We start from the raw sequence: 21,642 nt of genomic DNA on the forward strand, positions 1-21,642 counted from the left end.
CTTTACAGGTGATTTTTAACACAAAGACACGATTCTTTCACAGAAGAAAATACACATATTGCACCGCGATCATTCTCTGATATAAACAAAGGAAGAGGCTCCGAGAGAGCGCAAGCTTGCAAACAATGCTTTTCAAAAGGACAAAAAGGTGGTCGTCAAACCCTTTATATAAGGAATTTAAACAAGGAGATTAATTTTCACAATGCACAAACACAGTGCACAACAAAAAGACACAAAAGCAAGGTCACTGCTGATACAGATACCATGCACGCTTAAATAAATAAAAAATAAATATTATGTCAAGTGTACATTAAAAAGATAAAATAAAATAAAATATTTAAAATAGCCTATAACCATTCAGGGATTATGTTAAGCTTCCCTGAAATAGAACACAAAATCAGTTTAGAAATATGCGAAATCTTAACAGACAAACAAATAAACCTTACTTCTTATAATGGGATAAGATTTGATAGCATGCTAATTATTATAAGGTCAATAAGTAAATTTAATGTTTTGTTTACTATTAAGCAACGAATGAAGATTAAGCCTTTATCTTTTGTCACAAATTTGCAAGGGTATAAAAATAACTGAAAATTTGAGTGAATATAAGTTGTAATTTAACAGTGAATATGATCGCACTTCGACTATTACCGCTACTTAGGTAATACTTTTTTTTGTAAATGTTATACCACTGCCCATGATACTTTTTAATTACTTCAAACAACATTGATTTGTGTATTGTTCTGCGTAGCGTCTTTATAATAATCAAAGTATGTCTGTAAGTTTAAATATTCAAATGACTGACTGCAAAATGTTTAAGCTACATTTTACATATTTCTCTTATAGATAACAATAATTAAAACTGCTATTAGTTTTAAAGTTGGGAATGTTCCTAATATTTATTATTTATATAACAGCTCTGTTTTTGATCAAGAAAAACTCTTTCTTCAAACTTGTTTGCTTTATATTATTACATTTGTTATTACATTATTATTGCTGCTCTATTTAAAGACAAAACTAGTATTATTCTTGTAAAACAACTTTGAATATTTGTAGTATTGTTGCTGGTTCAGCAAGCTGGCCTAACCTGAGGGTCACTTTTGGTCTCAATCCCTTTGGCCACTTTTTCTACCCCTATCCTCTGACTGCCAGTGAAGCTGTTGATGAAGGATGGGAACAGATCAGCTCCTGTGGAGATGATGATACTTGGGTAGGAAACAGGTAAATAATAATCTGTAGCCGCAACTCGTTATACTTGTATTTGAAATCATAGGCGTGCAGTTGGGGGGGGGGGGGGGGGAGCATAGAACTTTTTTCAAAAATTAAGAGTGATGGATACAACCCCTTAGTTCAGGGGCGTCCAAGCTTTTTATTTTGGGGGGGGGTAAAAAATTTTTAAGGGGGGGGTAAATCGTTTTTGGGGGGGGGGGGTAAAATGGCGCGCGAAGCGCGCCGCAAATTTTTTTTCCCCCCCCCCAAAATTTTTACCCCGGGGGTAAAATTTGCTTGGGGGGGGGGGGGTAATTACCCCCCCTGAAACCTGTTGGCAGGGGTAAATTTAGTTTACCCCCCCCAAAATTTACCCCCGGGGTAAAATTTTTGGGGGGGGTAATTTAAATTTTATTAAATATATAGTATTAAAAATGCGCGCGAAGCGCGCAAAAATTTTTTTTATTAGAGATTTTTTATTTTGGGGGGGGTATTTACCCCCCTAAAATTGTTTGGGGGGGGTAAATACCCCCTCCTAAATGGTTGGGGGTGCCTACGGCACCCCCAGGGTAGGGGTAAATTTTAAATGGGGGGAGTAAAATGAAAAAATTTTAGGGGGTGCCTACGGCGCCCCCAAAATCGTTTGGGGGGGGATAATCGCCCCATTACCCCCCCCCTTGGACGCCTATGCCTTAGTTGTCCATCCCCCTATACCCATCTACACCTCCCTTGGTAAGGGTCTAGACCTCCCTTATAAACCCCCCAATAATAGTCAAGGGGGGTGTCAAAGTAGGAAAGTCACAACTTAATTTTAAGAGGTTAGAGGGGTATGAAAAAAAATTGCGCGCTTTGTGCATAAATTTTCTAGTCAAAGGAGACTTTCGATCATGGAAAGAAAACGAATTAGCGGGATTCATCGTATTTTCACAGTAACTTTTGATTAGGTTTTTTCATGTTAGGTTAGGTAAATGTTAATGATTTCCCCACAGGGTTAGGAAATTGGACCCGAAGGGGCTAGAAATAGGAGAAAAACTACTGTGAAAATATTCGAAACATGCTACTTCGTTTTCTTTTTTTTGATCCTATACTTTTAGTATGTTGTTTAAGTAGGGGGTGGACATTAAAAAAATTCATATAAAATTTCTTTATTTAGATATGCAGATCCTTCTGATCCTTCTCTTATCCTAATCTATGATGTCAATGGATATATTGCCGGTAGCCAGAACGGTCTTCTTAAGGTAAAAATTTAAAGAATTTATCACCCTTAGTGTTTTTTGGCTATAAAGACAGAACTTCTGGAACTAGGCAAAACTTTTGTAACTTTCCTTAATTAATCCTTTCTTGTTTTGTCATCACTTATTTGTTTTAGACTGACTGCGATGAAGAATTCTTCCCCTTTTCAACTAACCCCAATTATCAGGTACAATATTTTTTTTCGCGGAAATATATTTACTTTTCATCGAAGCTCTATATAGTTCCTTTAAAAAAAGGAGATGAATAAAAAATACCCATTAAAAAATAATATATTGCCATTATTTGTTTAATCTTAACATTCTGTATTATTACTGTATGATACTATCTTTTAAAAATTAATCATAAGTTAAAGAATTGAGAGAGCGAGGGTACAATGGGCTGTTTATTACACCAGTCCCCAAAGTTTTACAATAAAGTTTCTTATTCGTTGGCTTAACAACTTTTTTGAATTTTGATTGGTTGATTCTTTAAGTTGAGATTACAAACGTTTCAACCACAAACTTTAATCTACAAAAGATGTAATTTTGGATGTAAATCAATTTATCGGCCATTGTCTAATCCCTTTATGTCCATGTTATCACATAATAAAAATTCCTTTTGCTTTCAGAGTGGAGAATTCTATGGAAGCCCAGCATATTTTACAACAGCTTACTATGTTAACCCAGAAATCATCTGTGAGGGCGGAAGGTCTGAGGCTGAATTTAAGTCCCAAGGACTTGGAGACAGGCTTCTTTTTCAGACTTCTAATGGCTACTATGCTGCCCCTATGACTAAGGTAAATAATGAGTTCAATAAAATAGTTAACATATAATAATAATTAACAATCAATATCAATTACTGAGTTAATTAACAAGACAACTCACTACTCTGAAAAAAACATGTAGGTTATTCGCTCACTTTTGGAAAGGTGATAGGTTTGAAAAGATCCGTTTATCACCGTTTTATAAAAAAAATACTTTAAAAATAGAGCCTACTGCTGCAATGTCAGGTGCATGCCATTAATAGTTATTGTAGGTGTAATGCCTTAACCCAATACTGGCGCAGCAACTCATTACCAAACACAGATAGGACTTTCAGACAAATGTCGTGTAATCAACGGGTCGTGTTGTCTGTATGTGATGTTTGGCCATGCAATTATGCACTTAAACATCAATCTTGGTTCAGAGATGCACAAAAATAAGGTCTTATAAGAATTATGTCTTCAAGAGGTTATCCAGGATATAAAGCAGTTATATAGAAAAACCTAATGATCTTAGGATGTTATAATTTAATTAAAATTCAAATTAAGATACCTTTGCTTCTATTTTATTTTGTGTATCTCAATAAATTTCAGAGTGAGGCTAACAGTCTCTCTGAATGGAATGACCATTTCTGTTTCATTGGTATGGGTGATCATTACATTGGTTACAACTATCAAGCTTCTCAGGTAAAATATTTGCCAGTATGGCTTCTAAACCGATTGATATCCGCTGGATTAGAACCAATTTTCAGCCACACTGAAAATTTATGTATAGCATCGTATTACAGACAATTTTCTACAGAATATCATAAAATTGATAGTAATACCAGTTATGTTAGCGCGGGATTGGCCCATCGGGGCTTACTAAACTGGTTTTAATCTAATATTTTTTTTTTCATTTTAATATCCGCAATAAGCTGTCTCTAATACGATGCGATAAATAACTAATATTTTATTTTAGCCTTATTATCAAAAAGAAAAAGGCATATTTCATTTACATTATTACATACACTTCTCTTATTTTTCTCTTTTGTTTCATATAAAATTTTTTTTTTCTTATGCAGGATAATGATTTTATTCAATGGATTAAAAAATATAATATTAATTTCTATATTAATGTAATAACTGTTTTGCTATTTAGGATTGTGCGGACGTATTTCCAGCACAGCTGTTATACAACAATGATGTTCTACACGGCTTTGTCTGGCAACACATTGCCACCTTACCTGGAGACAAGTGGGAGTACCCTGATGCCATGGCAATATCCGCCATCATTGACCGTCCACCCACCTGCCTCACTGATTTCTTGGATTATCCCGGTCTCTCCACTATGCATCATTATTTCCATAATAATCCCTGGTTTACTGTCTGTCCGTTTGGTGAGAATAGAGGAGATTTGCCTCAATTTAAAGATGCTATGAAGAATATGTAAAATTAAATGTATAAATAAATATGAATTATGTTAACTTTAGTTATTTGTAAAAAAATAATTTTATCAATATAAATTAGTGGTGATGTGCCTGAAATTTGCTGATTTAAAATATTGTTATCGAGCGAATATCTTCTTATTGAGTTTATTATGCTATAGTCAATTTTCTGCAAGCCCCCAAAGCTTCTGATTTCAACCTTTAATACAATTTGACCCATAAATGATATACATATATAATAAAATATTGTATTTAAATTTCAATGAAAACAAGGATGACAACATCCATAAAAGCGAAGCCCTGGAACGGTAGGACAAACGGACATTAACACTTTAATAGTGTTAAAACTGAAAAATCTGAATATAAATGAAGCAAAATTGTGAGTAAATTTGTTGTAAAACTTCTTGATACAGGATAATATTTATGGACTTGGACATACTTACATTTTTAGGACTTGATTATAGAGTTGCTTTGCTTATAATATTGTACTTTGTTGTCCTAGGAATCAGTATATCAAAAATCAGAACAATCGGATAATTAGATCACATAAAAATTTGTTGTTAAAAATGTAAAAAATCAACATGTTTAAAATGGACGTACGGACATTCTGGTAATGATTATAGAGTTGCTACCATCTCAGACGTACGGGCGGACGAACGGACGGACGGACCGACCCTTATTATAGAAAAGCTTCGCTTTTAAAAAGGCGTCTAAAATTATATTTAGTGCAAAACTATTGTTTATAACATGTTATGAAATGAATAAAGACGACAATGTCCAATAGGGATGTATCATTGGTTACGCTCTACAGTAATACTAATAATTTAATTACAAACACGAATAATTGGACGATTAATATTTTAACTATTTATTACTACAATTGTTTAATTAATCAACACTTAATTAAAAGTAGCAGGATCTCTATCTGTATGTCTGTCTGTGAGCTGTGTATAGACGGTTTTCCTTTTACAATTGAGCTTCTTACAGGACCAGGGAAGTTTTATAACTAATTCTGAGAGGGCACTACTACCCACACCCTACCAAGAGGAATGTCCCCTGGAAAAAATACCCCGACCTAAAAAACTTTATGTTTTGTTTTCAAAACTAAAATAAATATTAGAACCTCTACTTCTATTCTTTCAAGTGCCTACAAAGTATATAAATTGTAGGGGCATATTTCCGCTTGCCTTTACATTAAATTGCTTGTCTTTGGTTCTTCTTTGCAATGATGCCTTTTATAGGTCCACCCTCCAAAGAAAAACCACCCCTTAAAAATAACCCTAACTATCTACTTTGTCTAAACTAGAAAACTAAAATTTAATTCAGTTGGTGATTTTCTTAATCATCATTGGGAATGGACATCAATGTATCGACCATTGTCTTACCCCAAAGGTCTCTTGTATTTATTGACTTGATTTGTCCGTAGGATGATAAAAATGTCAGTTTTTAAGTGATTAAGAAAAAAGCCCTTGAAAAACGACAAGTAAATGATAAATCAACCTAAATATCTTAAATGCTGTAGAAATTTTTGTTTTCACTTCAAAATCATGACTTTAACTACAATTGCATTTGCATCTAAAGACAAAGTAAATCAAGGGGTATGAATGAGGAATCTAGAGGGATAAGACAATGGCCGATAAATTGGTGTACATCGCCATTGATGATATAAAAAAAATTATCCCTTCTGGAGATCAAACTTAGTTTTTGAAATGTTTGAACAGTCTTCTTAATAAATCAACCAATCAAAATTCACTAAAGTCCACAAGGATGTTAATCCAACGAATAAGAAAACATTGTTATAAAACTTTGGGAACTAGTGTAATAAACAGTTCACTGCCTCCTCTCTCTCTGGGTATAAATAGTTTATATAATAAAACAAGGCAGAACGTTTTGTAGTTTGTCCTATAAGATCTTTTAAATGGCTTTCTGATCGTTCCACAATTTTCACCAAGTTGGTCTAGGAAAAATACACAATTTATAACTAACAAAATATAGAGATGTATTTACGAGATTTTAATTAACATACAGATTTACACACAATATTATCCAATAAAGTAAATAGTCATAACTTTTACCTACGATTTGAGTTTTTTTAATTTAATCTTTACTCGTCAAACGTATTTACATAAACTTTACAAATGTATGAATGTACTCTCAATGTAAAACTTCTTTAAAACGACAAAACCCAAATTGTGTCAAAAATGATACATGTGACGTAATAAAATGAGGGAGATGAGAGGAGAAGTGGGAAAGAAAACCCCTAAAAAAGAGATGGATAATCCCTCATTTTTATTACGTCACATGGATCTTTTTTGACACAATTTTAACACAATTTGGGCTTTGTCCTTTAAAACGGGTATTACGAGGCATATTGAATAAAATATCAATTACATTTCATAAAAGCCTTTCATAGTTAAGCTATGTAAGATTGAAAGCACTTTCTGGATATTTTTTCATACCTTATTAACACAATATCTACAGTAATAATCACATCTTATCTTATAAGGACATTTTACTTTATATGATGTCAACTAATTTTATTGGGTCATAGAGTAAAAAAATAATATCTTAATGCAAAAAACGTATATTGTTTATAGGCTTGAGAGGTGAATATGTACAACATTTATTTATTTGTATATTAGTTTTATTAGTAGCGAAGCTACTTTTTAACTCAATATATGTGTTGCCCTTCTGTTTACTCGGCTGTGATGATTTTCTTGTCAAAGAAGCCTCTACTTTATATCTCGCTTTGTCCGTCTGTACCACATTGGGGGATTTTTTTTTCAGGGGACGGTTTCTTTTAAGATGGTTGAAGAACACTCCTTCCCTCATAGTCTTGAAGCCTCCCAGAATCTTTGGTTTAGATTGGTTCAGCGGTTGGTGAGATTTTAAGTTAGAAACGGACAAACAGCCTATTACTTTTAGATAAGGATTACTTAAATGTATGACTTACGTAAAATATGAATTTTGTCATTCTAGCTGATGTTATCTTTTTCTCAAAAATCATTCTTTTATCTCTTGCTTGAATTAAGAAAAAGTATAAAGGTGTCTGAAGCGCAGAAAAAACGTGAGTAATCCAGTAACATTGAAAATGTTTGTTTTGCGTCTTTTACCACTGCTTAGGTATTTAATTATGTGTTTAATATTGAAAATTAGCCAATTTACTGGAAGTATCTAAAGACAAGAACATATCTTAAAACTCTACTATTCCTAAAATATCCAGAATGCTTGGTTAGAGGCCTGATTGGAGAAAAGAATAACATTATAACCATTAATAATCAAAAAATTAAGGTAGTGATTTATTTTAAGATCTCATTTAATTATAGAAATTATATATTATTTATTTTCAATTTAGTTTGGCAGCTGGAGCCACCTGGCCCAACCTTAGAGTAACCTTTGGTCTGAATCCCTTTGGTCACTATTTCTACCCCTACCCTCTGACAGCTGATGAGGCTGCTGGAGCTGGATGGGAACAGATCAGCGCCTGCGGGGATGCAACCTGGGTTGGAAACAGGTAAATAAGAATAACTAAGTGTGATCTATTTTTCTTAATTCTATAGGAATATTCATCTTCTTTATAAATATATCACACTATCTAGAAATATAATTTTTGCTAAAAAGTTTTGAAATAAAAATACCCCTCCCCCTTTTGTTGAGTTTTGTTATTTTGTTTTCAAAAAGGCTTTCTTTCACAAAGCCACATCTGCTGAAACTTCCTGAAAATTGTAATAGTAGAATTCAATAAAATCTTATTTCAGATACGCTGATCCTTCTGATCCCTCTTTGATCCTGATCTATGATGTCAATGGCTATATTGCTGGAAGCCAGAATGGTCTTCTCAAGGTAACATTCATGGACTTTTTTGACATAACAATTTTTTTAATTTTCAAATTAATCTTTAAAAGATGGATGTTCTAAAGGTATTTTTGTATCCTTGTTTAAAACTGTGTCATACCAAGACAATTCTGCCTTTTTTACACTGCTTTGTCAGTTGCATACCTAGCTAATTGAATAGGAATTTAAAAAGTTGATTATCTAAATTAATTTGTATTCGAAGTGCCAAAGTCTTAACTACTAAGCTTGGTGTTAACGCTATCTACCATACATCAAAGCTATATTCATACATTTACCAGGGATCCAGAGATAGGAAAAGAAATAATATATTTAAGTATTCCCTCTCCACCAAATTGTGCTCTATTGAACTTTTCACACCATTTCATTTCATGCTTTTAAGCATGAAATGTCAGATTAATTCTTTAAAAGAAAACAAATCAAAATTATTCTTTTTTATGATATTTTTTTCTAGAGTGATGTTGATGAGGGAGTCTTTCCATTTTCTTCTAGCCCTGCTTACCAGGTAAATTAATTATAAAATGTTATCCTATTATATAAAGTACTAAGCTATTTTCTCTGTAGCGAAGGATCTCGCCAACCGAAAAAGGGTCTCCTTTACAGTGAAGTTTCTTATAGATGGTTTCAAACTCTTTTATTTTTATAGATAAGTCTAGGTACGGATTTAGTCTATATTTCTGCCCTTTCAAATCTCTGAGAATACAGAGCCCCTAGATGCTAGGGGAGCAGTCCGTAGTATTTACTAAAAGCCACAAGCATTTCAATACAGTAAAGAAATTTCAGCAGTTAATCATATCCGCTTATACAACGAATTATTCGCAGCTATTATGTACCTAACTATAGTTTAACCATTTTATATCTACAAATCTTCTCTCTCTACGCAATCTCAATCTTACATTTCTTACACACAAACTTATTCACTTTAAACATTGATTTAAAGGAAATTATAGTTTATAGTTTGCTGGGCATAATCGTTCTTGTAAAGAAATTCACTTTCTATCTGGCTAAATGATAAAACGTAGTTACTTATAATTCAAAACAGAAAATTTACTTTTGTTGATTTTTTAAAATTTGTATAGTGTCTAGAACATTAAATTGTTATCTTTAGTTTTTGTATTAAGAAACTTTTTATCGTATTTTTCAAAATAAAATATTATTTACCTAATACTACTGACAAACAAATCCTATTCTATACAGTTTTCTTTTTCTAATTCTAATGGATTAAAAACGTGAATATATTAAAAGTGAAAAATTTGTCGTTTTATTGAACCTCATTTATTGGTTAGTTCTTCCATCCATTAGGAGTGAAGAGGATGGGGCAAAAGGGTTTGGATGGGGGGTTATCATTATTTTAGCCAGCTGGGAGTATCACTTTATTAGCGTACAGGAAAATCTGGTGCAACATCCAAGTAATTATATACATATATTGATTTCTCCTCTTCAGAAACAGGGCACAGACAACCACTAATTTTAGAGTAAACCAAAAATTTAAAATATTTTTATGTTTTAGAGTGGTGAATACTATGGCAGCCCTGCTTTCTTCTCCACCGCCTACTTTGTGGACCCTGCTATTGTGTGTGAGGGTGGCAGGTCTGAGGCTGAGTTCAACTCTCAGGGAGTTGGCGACAGGCTTCTCTTCCAGACAGCTGATGGTTACTATGCTGCTCCTATGACCAAGGTATTTTTAAAATCTATGAATGCCAATCTATGTAGTCAAAATCTAATATGTTTTCAATGTAAATTTGTAAATAATAATTAAAATGCCTCAAAGTTTTATATTAAGGTTATCTATTCGTTGGATTGATAACTTTGGGGTACTTTTATTGAATTTTAATTGGTTGGTTAATTCAGTTGAGTGTCCAAACGTTTTAACCAATAATTGACATCTACAGACGGGGTTATTTTGTGTATCAACATTTGTGTATCCATTCAGATCCCTGGAAAAAAAATAAATGATGCAAATCATCCTTTTTTTCATACTAAAAATTTTCTTAGAAAACCCTATAGTTTACACTTTCAGAGATCTTTAGCTACTGACAAAATTTATGCTCTTTACTTAAATTTTGTTTTGCTAGGATGAAGCTAACAGCCAGGCTGAATGGTATGACCACTTCTGCTTCATTGGCATGGGTGATCATTACTTGCAGTTCAACTATGAACCTACCCAGGTAAAACATGTTTCTTTCAAGTTTTTAATGTTAAAGGCAAACTAATTTTTTGCTACAATTAATTTATATCTTATCTAATAAAGCCTTTTGAAAATAAAAACATATCATAATATATTGGTAAATTTTGGTCAATATATTTAAGAAATAGATATTATTGGCTCTTAATGACTGAATTATTGCTTAACTTCACTTTTCATAGCGAATCATTCTAATCTACTCATGAAAGATTTTTAACTTTAACAATGAATTAAATTTAATAAGTTAAATTATTTAAAGGTATGGTATCTACCTCTTTTTTACTCATACATATTATATGTAACTTTCTACTGGCCTACACTTTTTTTTTATCGCAGGACTGCTCTGAAGTGTTCCCCGTACAGCTGTTGTACGACGGCGGTGTTCTGAACGGCTATGTCTGGCAGCACATGGCCAACCTGCCCGGAGACAAGTGGGAGCATCCTGACGCCATGGCTGTGTCTGCCATCATTGACCGTCCACCCACCTGCATTGGTGACCTTCTGGACTACCCTGGCCTCTCCACTATGCATCATTATTTCTATGATAACCCCTGGTTCACTGTCTGTCCTTTTGGTGAGGATAGAGGAGATCTTCCTGAATTTAAAGATGCCATGAAAAATATGTAAATTGTTATTTCATTAATAATAAATCTTTTAAAAGATTTCCATGTACACTTTATTATTAATAGAAAACTAGGTGATATCCCAAAGCTTTCATTAATAAAGAGCTGAATTTAATATGTATTTATTTAAAATAAAAAACAATGTAAATGAAGGAATAATGTACAGAGTAGCTCTGCTACTTAAAATGAAATTCTCTAAAATATAACTCTGAAAAAAAGTTTGTCTGATTTAAGCTAGTTTGACGATAAATTAATGATCGCCATATATCTTTCTTAACTTTCTAACAAAAATCAAATTATTACAACTAAAATTTATCAATCTACCCCTCTAATTACACTAATTCATAAAACAAAACAACACGCAAAAATATTACAGCTCGACAGCCGCAATTTTTTTAGGATAGTTGGCTGCGTATGCGGATTTTGATAATAAAACTGTACAACTGAGATGCTGATTGTTAACTTTTTTGCGATTTTTGGCAGAGATTGTCGATATTTTCTAATTTAAAGTCTGCAAACTTAATCAGCGATCACCGTCTTTTTATTTGAAGTTGATCTAAGTTATTGAAAAATTATTGCTGCTAGTTTTTGGTTTTTATGACTTGAGAAATTCGACCTAATGTGGCAGCGGTTGCTGTGCCATGAAAAATCTGACTAATTATCTCCGTCTGTTTCACACTTATTTAATCAATGCAGCGCAAAAAAACCCAGCAAATATCTAATGAGAAGACTCGAAAAGGAACCGCAAATATTTTGCACAACATTTGTTTAGTGGATTGATTAATCAGGTCTATTTGTTTTAGTTTCACCTCTCCTCTGGTTTCTCTTTTACAGCATAGCTACTCTATTATTACATTTATGTGTATTATTTGAATTGTGACATAGATTTAATTGAATTTGTTAAAGTGAGATGGTTATATGATTATATGATTATAGTCAAAAACATGTCATGGACTCCCTCAGGGGCGTCCAAGCTTTTTATTTTGGGGGGGGTAAAATTTTTTTAAGGGGGGGGGGAAATGGCGCGCGAAGCGCGCCGCAAATTTTTTTTACCCCCCCTAAAATTTTTACCCCGGGGGTAAAATTTGCGTGGGGGGGGGGTAATTACCCCCCCTGATATCTGTTGGCAGGGGTAAAATTTGTTTACCCCCCCAAAATTTACCCCCGGGGTAAAATTTTTTGGGGGGGTAATTTAAATTTTATCAAAAATTTGGTATTAAAAATGCGCGCGAAGCGCGCAAAAATTTTTTTTGTTAGAGATTTTCTATTTTGAGGGGGGTATTTACCCCCCCAAAATTGTTTGGGGGGGGTAAATACCCCCTCCTAAATGGTTGGGGGTGCCGTAGGCACCCCCAGGGTAGGGGTAAATTTTAAATGGGGGGGGGGGGTAATCGCCCCATTACCCCCTCCCCCCTTGGACGCCTATGGACTCCCTGAAGATTGCAGCCTACGTGAAGTTCAAACGTTTTAGATAGATTTAACACAGTTACACTAATATATCAAAACCCAACAAAAATAAAAGCAAAATATTTACCTGCCTGCTTCGCGCCATTTTTCAATCATCTTAAAAACAAGAAAACTTTTTTTTTGTGATGAAAATTTTACGACAAACCCCAAACTGTCCCAGTTTTGAGCAAGGCGATTCCTGTGACGTCATATAAAAAGGGAAGGGGGAAGAAAATCTCTTCCCTTTTCTCCCATCTCTTTTGAAGTTTGGGGTTTGTCATTTTACGCGCAAATTTGACCCTCCTCCTCAAAAAGGATTTGATGTTCTTAAAAATTTATGAGTGTTTTGAAATGTTCGACTATGAAGATAATATGTTCTTGTCTATGATTAGTTCGCGGTTACTACCACATCAGTTAATGTAACACATAGACACTATATTTAGACACATTTTCTGCTGATTTCACACAGCCTCCCTCCTTCTCCTTAGTTTTGAAATAAATTGAAAATAAAGGCCGTGGAGGGGTGGTGAAAAAACGTTTCCAATTCTTAACCCCTGTAGAGGGCCTTAACCCTGCGGGACACCCAACTTAAGGTAATAAAAAAAATACCCTCCTTCTTTTTAATTTATTAAAATTTATGAGGGGGGTATTAATGCCCAACAAGGTACTTTATGTGAAAGTATAGATCAATACAGAAATTAACAAGGAAATTTATGTCTGTAAGTAGTGCAGCATACAACAAGTATATGTAATCAACACGCCAACCACTATAATACTAGATACCTATGGGATTACAGACTTTAAGTGGGAGGATAATTGTAGGGTGGATAGTTTTATCTTATAGCCAATATCAATCTTTAAAAGCCTCATAAAGAAGCATCAGCCTTAGTCTTCTATATCTTTGATAGAATCTGAAAAAAAATTCTTTTTTATTGTTCAGTCAGTCGGATGGACACATGAATAGGCCCTAGTTGTATAGGTGGATACATAAAAAGTTAATCTTTGTAAAAATTGAAAGAAATGTTAAATTATTTGCAACTATAGATTTATCACTATATTGGAAAAGACATGTGTAAACTGTTTTAAATTGGCTTTTGCAAAATACTGAGTGCATAAAAGTAAAACGGGAAACAAACATCAATTAATCTGGAGGGGCAAAACATTTTTTTTATTCTATCTTAAGATGTTGAATTTCTATTTTTTCTAAAATTTTATCAAAATTGATCATTTGATATACTTCACTCAATAAAATTTTAGAAGCTTTTTGAGAGTTAAAGTCTAATACCGGGGAAAAAATCAGATTTGCCTAATATTTGTGTCAAATTTCTGGCTCTTCTTGGGGTCAACAAAACTGGAATTTATCTCATCAATTTTCATATTTATATCCGTGGAAAGCTGTCTGTATAGTATGGTTCTATAGGAAAAAAGATAATTGCATTTGGAAAAAAAATTGGTAAAATTTCATTTTTTAAAAAGCCTTTAATTTTAGAATTTAAAAAAAAAAACATATTATCCCTTTTTTGTGAGGATTTTCCTTTAATAATGTGTGCTTGTATGTGGAATGTTCATTATGTGTGTGTGATATGTAGGATATGATTATGCAGGGCTTTAGAGCTTGGCCAATGTCAAAATAATATAATTACCGCAATTAAAGCTTGTCTAAACAACTGAATTTTATTCTTTGAAACGACTTATAATCAGGGATCTAAAGGGATTAGACAATGGCCGATAAATTGATGTACATACCCAATTTTAATACACAAATTAACCCCTGTAGATTACAATCAGTGGTTGAAACGTTTGGAAACTAACTTAAATAAACCAACCAAGCAAAATTCAATAAAAGTCCTCAAAGTTGTTAAGTCAACTAATAAGAAACGTAATGATACAAATTTGGGGACTAGTGTAATATACAGCCCATTATCCTCTCCACCAATAAGTGTCCTCAAAAACTGTCAAAAAATCCACAATTTTTAAAAATGAAAATTAGGAAAAAAAATAGAGCTTGATTCGATTCAAGCCTCTTACATTACCCATCCCTAAATGCCTGAGTATATGGGATGATTAAGTGTGTGTACATGGGTTCAAAATTAATATTGGCAGAACGGTCTGCTTGCTATATGTATATTCACTAAACATCATTTATTAGTGGTTGCATGGTCAGTCAGTAATGCTGGTGACAAGCATTTCTTTAAAAAAATAAAAGTTTTTCAATTGAAAAGTGTCAATCGTCCTATTGTATAATAAATTACGTTTTTTTGTCCGAAACTTTATAAAAGTCTCAATAAATGCTGAACTGATTAGGATTATTTTGGGAGCTTAATATAGGTTCTGTGTTTTAGGCTATTTTGTTGTAAGATTTAAGTCCATGATGGTTTTTCTAGCCCCTATTTTCCCTTTTCGACTAGCGGTTCCTTAGATGCTAGGGGCGTAGCAGCTAGAATGTGGTAGTATGGTATTTATCTGAAACAAAAAATCGTCTGATTAATAAGACCGATAAGAACTTACGCTTTTCAATGAAGCCATATATTGGTACAGTTTTGTCTGAAAGCTATTACCTCCAAGCCTCTAGGGGCTGATGCAAAGAGTGCATTAAAATTCAGATTAAAAGTTTGGCTAAAAAATCCTAATGATTTAAATAACTGAAAGAGTTGCAAATAATTTCTAGAATTGGGTCTTCATGGTATGACCACATAAAAGAAAAAAGGAAAAACGTAATATCATCCGCCTACACGACACACAGGACTTATTGTTCTCTAACATTATACACTATACATCATGGATAGTATGGACGACAGTCCTCTTCAGTTAACAACAATTAAAAATACACATACACATACTGACATACAGACCTCACATATATGAAAAAATCAAGAACTTACACAAGAACAAACTTTAAATTATATCACTATTACCTCGTAAGAGAGGGATTCTCCTTCGACTTAAGTGATCATCTACAGAATCCAGAGCATCATCCACGTGTAATGAGCTGCGATACTCTAACGATATTAGGTTCAGTAACATTCATCAGACAACCAACCCTTTGATTGCATGACCTTTGTCTGAGAAGTCCTAACTGTGCATTGTAGTGAGTTGCGCCTGTTTATGGGCCAAGGCATTCCCCCTACTCATACTATTTATGTCGCGCACCTGCAATGGTAACTTTTTGCAAAACCCTCTTGAGCCAGCATCTGTGCTGGCTAATGTTTCCATTATGCAAACTTATTTTTTTCTTTTGTGCATAACAATGGAACCACTTTTATACGACACAAATAGTTTGTCACTGCAAACAATTATGGACGACTTTTCTCTTTAGAAAGCAAGCCACTCTGAAATTCGAATCTGAGCTTGTAGGGTTTTCTATTACTTGGCTGATTTCCAGTTCAAGCATTTTAATGTGTGACAACTAGGACAATAATGTCCATATTTAACGTTGTAACAGTCTGTAAGTTTTCATCTATAAATGTGCATTAAGAATAGAGAAAATTTAGTTTATTGAATTACATTTTTAGAATCTTATAATAACCAATAATGATTCTATATTTTTCGGTAGCCATCACGAACGTATCATATTTAAAATGACTGAGATAGTCTTAGTTTTGTATTCAATATTTTTCGTATTGTATTTCGCTCTGTTGGGACAAACTTGTTATAGAAATTCATTTATTCATACTTTTAAATGGTTACTTTATTTAAGAACAAAGATGTTTCAAGATAACAAATCACAAAAAAATAAGTGATTGATTGAAAGAAATTAAACTAAGTAACTTTTATTCTTTTTTATTTTGGTGTACCAAAATATTTTATATTATTGAGCATTTGAAAGGCAAAGAAATACCTAAAATCACTTGGACTGTTGTCAGATTAAATATAATCCATGACATTCAACGGTCATGTCAGACAACCCAGGATAACCAAGGGAAGCAGAACTCTCCTTTTTTGTCTAAACTCCCGGGGTATTAGGTTACACCCATTAGCCAACCAACTCTTTGTTTGCACGACCTTTTTTTCAATAGAATTATTTTTCTGTGTGTTTGGGGCATTGGACGTAATCGTCCTTGTTTAAATTTAAATTCTAAACATTTAGGTAATGCTTTCGAAAAGCATTCCCTATTCCACGCACCTTTCAGATATGAGCACATTAGATAACTTCGTTGCGCACGTACATACATATTTTCAATAGTCAGGCTTTTCATCAATTTATGTATATCCGTCTTTTTGACGTGATGCTTGTTAATATATCTACTTTAGGGAAGCCCTACATAGCTCCTGAGATGGTTTCAGCCTATTTTCTGCATTGCATTTCTGGCAGTCTTTTATATAATAAAATAATAATGTTTAACACAAATCATTTTGTGAAGTTTTTTTTTTATAGTGTAAGAATTAAAATAAAAATGTATTTCTGAATGAGACTAATTCTTTTACTTTCCAACCGAATGCAGAGCCCCTATATGTTAGGGGCGCAGTTTTTATGTTATTGTAATGTCGTTTAGTCCATAGTTTGTTTTTATCATTTTCATAGGCCTCTAGTGGCACTGTAAATGTTTTTTTTGTACAAGTCTCTACGATACCTCTTTATGTTACGTTCAAGTCTCTAAAATATTTTTTTTTCTTCGATTTTTTTGTGATTTCTCTTGGGAGGGTGGTGGTACTCTTCCCTAAAATAGTTATTGACCTTCCCGGGACCTATGAGAAGCTACCCTGTAAGGGAGAACCCGCTCGGTTCAGCCTTTAGTGAGATCCTTCTGTACAAACAGACACACAGAAAAACACACATCTTGTTACTTTATATGTCACTTTACTATTATAAGGATAGTTTTTCTTACTTGTATGTTTTCATCCTTGTTTATATTTCTATATTGTGTTCTGCAATTAACATTTCTGTATGCCACTCAAGAGTTTGACGGATACTTTAGCAAGTTGTTTAAAGGTTACAAATACAATTTAGACATGGTTTCAAAATTTCAACATGAAATAAAAGATTTCTTAAAATCTACAAGGACACAATATTATTTTACCAGGATGTGAAGTCTTTTTTTGGTTGTTAGATATTTTATTTTTGTCCAGTAAGATCTAGTAAACAGTTTTGAATTTCAAAAAAAGCCGTTTACTATTGTTTTTATGCAGATTTTTGAGAAGGAGGCAGTTTTGTGTATGAAAAGAAAACTAAATTGCCTTTATTTGTAATAATACTACAAAACTTGAAACATTATAATTTTAATTGTTTCCTGAATTCCAAGTAAGAAAACAACAAAAACAAGCCCATAAACTATAGGATTGTGCCTTGTTCTTTTGTATTAAACGAGGATGATTATATAATTTTGTGGAAAAACTTTTATTTAAAAAAATCAATTGTCATAAAATCATATGTTTCTTTTCTTTTATTATTATTTTAGGAGTTCTCTGTTTTCCCTTTTTTATCAATTCCTATTCCATAAGAGTCGTAGTAGCAATGCAAGCCTATCTCCAACGAACCACGGCATAGAATTGCTACGCTACTAAAATAGCTACTCATGTTGAGGCACATAATTCTAATCATAAAACTTGAAGAGCTGCTACGCTACTAAAATAGCTACTCATATAGAGGCATCATAAAACTTGAAGAGCTGCTACGTTACTAAAATAGCTACTCATATAGAGACATCATAAAACTTGTAGAGCTGCTACGCTACTAAATAGCTACTCATGTTGAGGCATATAATTCTAATCATAAAACTTGTAGAGTTGCTACGCTACTAAGATAGCTACTAATGTTGAGGCATGTAATTCTAATCATAAAACTTGTAGAGTTGCTACGCTACTAAAATAGCTACTCATGTTGAGGCATATAATTCTAATCATAAAACTTGTAGAGTTGCTACACTACTAAAATAGCTACTCATGTTGAGGCATATAATTCTAATCATAAAGCTTGTAGAGTTGCTACGCTACTAAAATAGCTACTCATGTTGAGGGATGTAATTCTAATCATAAAACTTGTAGAGTTGCTACGCTACTAAAATAGCTACTCATGTTGAGGGATGTAATTCTAATCATAAAACTTGTAGAGTTGCTACGCTACTAAAATAGCTACTCATGTTGAGGGATGTAATTCTAATTATAAAACTTGTAGAGTTGCTACACTACTAAAATAGCTACTCATGTTGAGGCATATAATTCTAATCATAAAACTTGTAGAGTTGCTACACTACTAAAATAGCTACTCATGTTGAGGCATATAATTCTAATCATAAAGCTTGTAGAGTTGCTACGCTACTAAAATAGCTACTCATGTTGAGGGATGTAATTCTAATCATAAAACTTGTAGAGTTGCTACGCTACTAAAATAGCTACTCATGTTGAGGGATGTAATTCTAATTATAAAACTTGTAGAGTTGCTACACTACTAAAATAGCTACTCATGTTGAGGCATATAATTCTAATCATAAAACTTGTAGAGTTGCTACGCTACTAAAATAGCTACTCATGTTGAGGCATATAATTCTAATCATAAAACTTGTAGAGTTGCTACACTACTAAAATAGCTACTCATGTTGAGGCATGTAATTCTAATCATAAAACGGCTTAAACTTTTAAGCCGAAGCTCTCGAACGTTTGGTTGTGACGAAATATAACTTAAAAAGGAATTTTTCTTAATTTATTGTACAGTTATTAAATTGTAATGGTAATTTAAAGATTTAATTCTAATTCTTTTAATTGTAAAGCAGGACAAGTTAAGGGTTCCAGGACAAACGCAGGAGAGACAAACGTCGGAGTGGAAAAAACGCAGAATATTAAGTTAATTAAATATTTCTTTACAACAGTTTAGGTTAGGCTAAGATAGGAATATACAAATAAGCCTCCCGCAGGGATTAGGCATTGAAATTCCTGTAATATGTTCTGAGGTAGGTTAGGTTAGGTTAAGTGTCCACTCTGACGTTTGTAACTCCTGCGTTTGTCCTAGAATCAAGTTAAGTAATATTTGTACTTTTCAGGCTTAGGTCTCGCAGTTTTTAATACCAGTGAAAGAGGACCTCTTGAGACACATACTTTTTTTAACCCAAAACCAGATAACTGCCACATCAAAATATTTTAAGTTTTATAAATCAAAACAACAACAATAAAACTGAACACAGTTATTGAATCTTATTTGAAAAAATAAAAGATTAAAAAATTATATAAATTATATAATTTTTTTGTTTGTAGGTAAACCATTATTGACTGTACAGCATAATCCATATTATAGTAAGAAACATAAAAGATCATATTCGACGCATTTTTTAATATTAATTTTTTATCTACTTTTTTACTTGAATTAATAAACAATAACTTTATATTAAGTTTGCCAATCAATCACTAAATGTGACATTTTCATTATGCAGATCAAATTTTATTTGGATTTTATTTAATTTCTTTTTTAGATTTTCAAAACCCGTCAAAAATTACAAAATTTTACTAAACTTATCATGTCAGACAGTCTTACGGACTTTGTGAAAATGAAAAGGATCAATTAATTCTGTTTAAAGAATCCGGACCTGCGACTTATTTACCATGAACTTGAAGAATGAGTTTCACAATTCCAATTTGGCCTTGAACAATCAATGCAACTAAAAATTGCAACTCAGGCCTAAATCATAACAACTCTATTTATAGAACAAAATATTGAGAATAAAATTCAATTTATTTTAAAACAAAAAATTAACTAAAGAAGGATATTTCGTTAATCACAAAATCATTTTTTTTACTTTTTTTTTAAATAGTTGGCAGTTTGTCGGTCAGATAGTTGATATTCCCCTAGAAATATATAATAGTTATTCATCGCATTTTATTATAAACATCTTTCCGAGGGTATTAAAATAAAAATGATAAGGTTAAAATCAGTTTTGTTAGCTCCTAAGGCCCGGGCTAACTAAACTGTTATAAATTTTATGATTTTAATTTAATATTGTTAGAAAATGGTCCGTAATACAACGCTAAACATGATTTTTCAGTGTGGCTGAGAACCGGTTCTAATCCAGCAGATATTAATCGGTTTCGAAGCCATACTGGAAAAAAACATTTAAAACTAATCTAGTATTTGTATGGTATGGCATAAAGATAAATCAAAGAAGATAAAGTATAGAATAGAATCCAGGTAGAAGATTCTGCCTGGCTAGCCTGAATCTAAATTGGAACATTTGAAAGACTAAAACGGCTACAAGGCTGTTAGTAAATCACATGATTTAAGTAATTATTCTGAAAAAATATTCAAAATAAATTCCTTTTGCAATAATTTACTAAAAGCCTTGTAGCCAAGCCTCGACCTTTCTCTTCCCTATTCACAATGGATTAAAATCGAATTTTATGTGCAAAGCCTTAAAAATTTGAATTGAAGTAAGCAACTTACTTTTCAAACATGTACCAAAATTATTGGACTCAGCATTTATATGATAGGTTTCGCTCCTATGCTGTTTTCAAACAGCTGATTATACATACTAGCAACTACATCCATACATGAACTTGAGGTAGGGGAGGGGAGGGGAAAGGTTGTACCCATTTAGCTGACCCTTAAAAATTATAAACATGGTCAATCATACTTATCAAAACAAGGTGTACATTAAAAGTAACTTTTCATCCGTGTCCAAAACGACCAAGCATCTAATGCTGGAACCACCTCCACGTGAGGTGTGTATCACAGCGGTGGTTTTCATTCTGTGACTCTAATATTTTAAAGGGCCAAAGAGTACCCACTGTAAACAATAGCAATATATTCAAAAATAAATCACACAAAACTCAATATGAAATTAAATTTCAAAGGCTTAATTCAAATATTTAACAGTATCTATTAGACTTTGATACAAATTAAATTTTTTTGATTTTGTCCAACTAGTCATTGTGATTTGTACTTCAGCATTATTATCTTTACTGCACAAGTCAAAGATTCCTTCA

The 21,642-nt window shown here is 32.8% G+C and overlaps 4 protein-coding genes across 4 annotated transcripts in view; 2 read left to right on the forward strand and 2 right to left on the reverse strand.

Moving 5' to 3' along the window:
- Alg7 (Alg7 dolichyl-phosphate N-acetylglucosaminephosphotransferase) overlaps window positions 1-21,642 on the reverse strand; it is a 570,179-nt gene that overhangs the window by 181,819 nt on the left and 366,718 nt on the right. The gene's annotated exons all lie outside the window — the stretch shown is intronic.
- Window positions 1-21,642, reverse strand: part of LOC145331062 (uncharacterized) — a 557,608-nt gene that overhangs the window by 169,241 nt on the left and 366,725 nt on the right. The gene's annotated exons all lie outside the window — the stretch shown is intronic.
- Window positions 507-4,668, forward strand: LOC145331092 (uncharacterized). Its single transcript, XM_080175720.1, has 7 exons — window positions 507-661; window positions 1,057-1,221; window positions 2,363-2,447; window positions 2,579-2,629; window positions 3,071-3,238; window positions 3,797-3,889; window positions 4,344-4,668. The coding sequence occupies exons 1-7, from the start codon at window positions 630-632 to the stop codon at window positions 4,632-4,634; spliced, it is 885 nt and encodes a 294-aa protein (XP_080031846.1). The 5' UTR covers window positions 507-629; the 3' UTR covers window positions 4,635-4,668.
- LOC145331099 (uncharacterized) lies at window positions 7,619-11,330 on the forward strand. Its single transcript, XM_080175732.1, has 7 exons — window positions 7,619-7,752; window positions 7,985-8,143; window positions 8,388-8,472; window positions 8,936-8,986; window positions 9,992-10,159; window positions 10,557-10,649; window positions 11,003-11,330. The coding sequence occupies exons 1-7, from the start codon at window positions 7,721-7,723 to the stop codon at window positions 11,291-11,293; spliced, it is 879 nt and encodes a 292-aa protein (XP_080031858.1). The 5' UTR covers window positions 7,619-7,720; the 3' UTR covers window positions 11,294-11,330.

This window comes from Acartia tonsa, chromosome 1, assembly GCF_053477335.1.
Source record: "Acartia tonsa isolate MP-2025a chromosome 1, ASM5347733v1, whole genome shotgun sequence".
NCBI classification, from domain to species: domain Eukaryota; kingdom Metazoa; phylum Arthropoda; class Copepoda; order Calanoida; family Acartiidae; genus Acartia; species Acartia tonsa.